We start from the raw sequence: 5292 nt of genomic DNA, 5'->3' as shown, positions 1-5292 counted from the left end.
AAAAAAAAAAAAAAAAAAAAACCCGAAGTCCTACTCGGGCTATGAAATATTTATCAGCAGGCGCGTGCCGAGCGCGTTAATAAAGCCGCTGCATTTGCATATGTTCCCCGCGCGCGGAACAGGGGTCTGCTCGGGGCGAGGGCAGCGCTCCGCACCCCGGGGAGCCGCACGGGCAGCGCGGCCGCCCCGCGGAGCCGCGTCCCGGGCAGCGCCGGCCACAGCGGCCGCCCGGCTCCGCTGGCGTCCCTGGTGTCCCCATGGCGGGTCAGGCCGTTGCCCTGGCACCGAGGAGCCGTCACCGCAGAGTGGCCTCCTGGGGACTTTCATTAGCGGCCTGCCACTCATCAGGCCCATCTGCGCGCGGAGCCGGGCAGGCTGGGCGCGCGGGCACGGCGTCGGAGCAAGGAGAGCCCTGCGGGTGCAGCGCGCCCTGCGCGCACGTGCATCCCCCCGCGCGTGCATCCCCCCGCGCGTGCACCTGCATCCTCACGTGCACACGCACCTCGACATGCATGCGCCTCCTCACGTGTGCGTGCACACACAGAGCCCGGGAAGCAGAGGCAAACCTGCAAAGAGAGACATGCAGCGCCGCGCCGCGCGTGCACGTAGCCCTGCATTCGTGCACGAGGTACCTGGCGAGCCGCTCGCGCGCCCGGCAGGCGCGTGGGCAGGTGCGCAGGCATTTGGAGCGCGCGCTCGCAGCTGCAAGCCTGCAAGCCGCCTGCACCGGGGCTCTCGTGGCACCCTTGCATGGTGCAGACGCACCGCGCACCTCGCGTTGGTGCATGCCCGGGTGCCTCCCTTGCAGCCCGGCCGAGCCCCGCGCTGCGCCGCGGCGCCGCATTAGCACCCGCGCGGCACCGGCGAGATAAATGGGAGCTGTCACAAGCACCTTGTTTGCTGCTAACCTTTGGAAATGCCACACCGCCCCGGGCTGTGCCGCACGGGGGGGGGAGTTGGCCCGCGGGGATTGTCACTCACCGCGTCCAATTAATCTCCCTGCTCTAACGAAGGGGCTGGAGTGATGGGGGGGGGACGCTGGCGTGACCCTGTGCCTGTGGGCAGAGCTGCAGGCCCTGGGCTGGGGATCAGCGTGGGCTCCAGCACCCTGTGCTGGGACAAGGGTGCTCAGAGAGGCCGGAGTGCTCGGGAGAATGGTGCTGCCTGGGGTGCTCGTGGGGCTCAGGGTGCAGAGGATGCTGATGGAGATGAGGATGCTGAGGTGGAGGGGATGAAGGCAGGAGATGCTGAAGACTTTGGGGGAGATGTGGATGCTAGGGGAGATGTGGATGCTGGGGTAGAGGAGGATGCTGGGGGAGACAAGGATGCTGGGGGAAGTGAAGAACGTGGGGTAGACGAGGACGCTGGGGGAGATGTGGGTATTGGAGGAGATGAGGATGCTGGGGGTGATGAAGAATCTGGAGTAGATGAGGATGCTGGGGGAGATGTGGGTGCTGGGGGAGATGTGGATGCTGGAGGAGATGTGGGTGCTGGAGGAGACCAGGATGCTGCGGGAGATGAGGGTACTGGGGGACATGCAGAGGAGGATGTGGGGGCACTGGGCTTGCTGGGGCAGTGGCTGGGCAGGACAGGCTGCTGCGGGGGAGCTGCTGCCGCTCTTGTCCTTGGGTGGCTGCGGGGGCCGCGCTGTCAGTCCCCCCCTCTCTGCGCCAAGGTGACCCGGCCCCGGGGGAGCAGCTGCCGGCGCTCGGCCCTGCCGCAAATGGGAGGTGAAGCGGCCGTCACCGCTGCCCTGACGAGCCCGATCGATGGCGCCGAGCGGCTCCCAGCCCCTCTGCAGCCCTTCCCAGCCCCTCACACCCCCACGGCGCTGCACGGGGCCCCAGGGATGCATTGGGACCGTGCACACGTGTGGTGCCCACGCATGCATGTGGGGTCCATGCACATGTGTGGGGTCATGCATGTAGTGGGGGTCCATGCACACGTGGAAGGTCCATGTATGTGTGTGGGATCCATGCACGCATGTGGGGTCCATGCACGTATGGGGTCCATGTACATGTGGAAGGTCCATGTATGTGGGTGGGATCCATGCACGCGTGTGGGGTCCATGCACGTGTGGGGTCCATGTATGTGTGTGGGATTTGTGCACGTGTGTGGGGTCCATGCACATGTGGAAGGCCCATGCATGTGTGTGGGATCCATGCATGCATGCAGTCCATGAATGTGTGTGGGATTCGTGCACATGTGTGGGGCCCAGGCACCCGTGTGGGGTCCATGCACACATGTGGTGTCCGTGTAAGCACGGGGCAGTGGGCAGCATCACTATTATCGTGCAGGGCAGCAGGACCTGCCCTGGGCAGCTCTGCTCTGCACCAGGAGGGTCCTGCCGCCTCCTCGGCCCCTCATCCCTCTGCTCTGGCCTCTCATCCCGCTGCTCCCGCCGGATCGATGCCCCCGGCGGCGCGGGCGCCTCGGCCCTGCTCTGCCATTCCCTTTCATGTGCGGCTGCCCGGCCCGGAGCGGGAGCTCCGTGTGTGCCGAGGGCAGGAGCAGCATTCGGAGCTGGAGCTAGATCCGTAGCCCTTGGTGACCCACTGAGCTGGCACCAGCAGCCCCTGCCCCAGGATCCCCCATCCCGCTGCTTCCCCCATTGCCTCCCCGTTCCCATCACTTCCCCTTCCTCACCGCATCCCTGTGCTCCTCCGTTCCACCCGGCTTCCCCGGCCCCACGATTTTCCCACTGCATCCCCATCCCTGGCACATCCCTCTTGCCACCCCCCCCGCCATCCCATTCCCTTCCTCCTTCCTCATGCCCATCCCTACCAGTTCCCCATTGCATCCCCATCCCTATCAATTCCTCATCGCATCCCCATCCCTATCAATTCCCCACAGCATCCCCATTCCTACCAGTTCCTCATTGTGTGCCCCTCCCTATCCTTATCAATCCCACACTGCATCCCCATCCCCATCCCTATCAATTCCCATGGCATCCCCATCCCAATCACCTCCCCATTCCTGCTGCTTTCTCACTGCATCCCTGCACTCACCCCTCACAGGAGAACCCGAGGGGGGGTCTGTGAGTGGCACCCACCCCACGGGCACCCCCTCTTCCACCCAGCCTCATCCCTTGGGACCTGCCGCCCCCCCCCAGCGGGGCCAGAGGAGCCGGGGGGGCAAAGCCCCCCCCCCAGCTCCCTCCTCCGGTCTCCCGCGCTCGGCGCCCGGGAAGGCGCCTGGCTTTGAAGCTGCCTTGAAATATAGATAAGGGCGAAGGCAGCATCGTGTCGGGAGCGCGGCGGAGAGGGATGCGGGGGGGCCCTGGCCGCGCGGCCCCCCCACAAACTGGTCTCTTCCCAGCCCAGGGTCGGCTCGTGCCCCCCCCCAAGGCCCAGCGCATGAGCCCTGACACGCTCGCTGCAGCAGTGGCCACACACGGGCCACGCACCCGAGCGCATCCCCCTGCTCGGGGTGCAGCCCCCGCTCCCCCCATCCCCTCCTCCGTGGGGCTGGGGGGGCTCAGGGAGGGGGAGCCGCAGCCTGGACCCCCCCCCCGGCCCGGTGCAATTACGGCCGCGGGCGGAGCGGCCCGGCGGGGACCCCGGTAAATGCGGCACCACATCAGAGGCCCCGGCTAATGCAATTAGGCTGCCCCGGCAGGCGGCGGGGGGCTCGCGGCCCCCCCAGCCCTGCATTTTAATGGGGCTCAGCTGTGCCGGGCGGGCGGTAATGAAGCTCCTGTTCCCGTGTCACAGGAATGGGGGGATCGGGGCTCGTTGGGATCCTGGCGCTGGATGCAGGTGCCACGGGTGCACCTGGGATGCAAAGGGGTGCACGGGGGCGCCATGGGGCGCAGGGGGGGACACCCGTGGACCTACCCGGGCCCCCCCTCGCACGGTCTCTGCCCTCTTCCCCGCGCAGATGCTCTGTGCCGAGGGCCACGTGGCCAAGAGCCTGGGCTACGTGGAGCTGGGCACCGCCGGGCTCCTCAAGGACGTGCCCTACGGCAGCCTGAAGCCGCCGGCGCTGGAGCCCGGGCGGCTGCTCCCGGGCGGCGCCGGCACCGCCGCGCTGCCCGTGGCGCCCTGGGACTGGCCCAGCAACCGGACGGCGGGCGGGGGGCCGGGCGCCCGGCGCAAGCCCTCGCTCAAGGCCGCCCGCGCCAAGAAGATCTTCGGCTGGGGCGACTTCTACGTCAACATCAAGACGCTCAAGTTCAGCCTGCTGGTGACGGGCAAGATCGTGGACCACATCAACGGCACCTTCAGCGTCTACTTCCGCCACAACTCCTCGAGCCTGGGCAACGTCTCGGTGAGCATCGTGCCGCCCTCCAAGGCCGTGGGCTTCGAGGTGCTGCTGCCCGCCCTGGCGCGCCCGCCGCCCCCGCAGAGCACCCTGCCCCACGGCCGCCCCAAGGCACTCAACTGCCACGTGGAGTACGAGAAGACCAACCGGGCGCGCAAGAACAAGCCCTGCCTTTACGACCCGTCCAAGGTGTGCTTCACGGAGCACATGCAGAGCCATGCCGCCTGGCTCTGCGCCAAGCCCTTCAAGGTCATCTGCATCTTCATCTCCTTCCTCAGCATCGACTACAAGCTGGTGCAGAAGGTCTGCCCAGACTACAACTTCCAGCACGACAACCCCTACTTTGGTTGAAGGTGCCCATGGGCAGCCGACGCGCGGGGCTGGCAGCAGGTTTCGGGGCACGGCAGGGAGCAGGCGCATGCAAGGGGTGCAAACACATGCACGCAGCAGGCTTGGAGCCTTGTGCATCTCCACGCATGCACGCGCAGCTGCTCCATGCAGGTGCATGCATGTGTGCCCGTGCTCGCCTCCACATGCACCGATGCATCCGAGTGCAGGAACCCTGTGCATTCCGGCCGCCCGCGCATCCCAAAGTGCCGGCCACCCCTCCTTGGCCGGGAGCACTCAGGCCGGGCTGGGGAAGCTGGGGTGCAAGACCAAGACCTCCATAGAGCCCCCCCTTCCGCTGCTGTCAGGCAGGAAAGCGCCCAAAGGAGCAGCTCCCCGCCCCAGCCTGGAGCACAGGGAGGCACCGGGGCGGACCGGGACCAGGACCAGGACCGGCACCGGCACGCGGGAGCCCTCCCACTGCGGGACCCACCGCGCTGCCCCCTCCCGTCCCCTCTCCCGCCCCCTCGGCTCCGGGCAGCGGCTGCTTCCTATTTTTGTAAGAAAACCCAAATGAAGAAGTGGAAAATTTAAAAAAATAAATCAAAAAATAACAGGTGTAAAGCTGATCCCATAGCTGATCCCGCAGCCCCAGCGGCCGCCCCGGGGCGGGCGCCGGGCCGGGTCCTCGCGCGCCGGGGC

The 5292-nt window shown here is 67.1% G+C and overlaps 2 protein-coding genes across 2 annotated transcripts in view; both read left to right on the top strand.

Moving 5' to 3' along the window:
- The first annotated feature begins 1231 nt into the window (after nt 1-1231).
- On the top strand, nt 1232-4910 carry NXPH4 (neurexophilin 4). The gene is made up of 2 exons (XM_026047272.1): nt 1232-1483; nt 3880-4910. The coding sequence occupies exons 1-2, from the start codon at nt 1232-1234 to the stop codon at nt 4612-4614; spliced, it is 987 nt and encodes a 328-aa protein (XP_025903057.1). The 3' UTR covers nt 4615-4910.
- The window catches only part of SHMT2 (serine hydroxymethyltransferase 2), a 5153-nt gene continuing 4600 nt past the window's right edge, over nt 4740-5292 (top strand). Inside the window, exon 1 of the mRNA XM_026047271.1 lies at nt 4740-4764. Within this exon, the coding sequence (XP_025903056.1) occupies nt 4740-4764 (25 nt within the window). The remainder of the gene's footprint in view (nt 4765-5292) is intronic.

This window comes from Nothoprocta perdicaria, unplaced genomic scaffold (assembly GCF_003342845.1).
Source record: "Nothoprocta perdicaria isolate Ctin4 unplaced genomic scaffold, notPer1 scaffold_486, whole genome shotgun sequence".
Lineage (NCBI taxonomy): Eukaryota > Metazoa > Chordata > Aves > Tinamiformes > Tinamidae > Nothoprocta > Nothoprocta perdicaria.
This window is presented reverse-complemented; position numbering and strand designations above follow the sequence as displayed.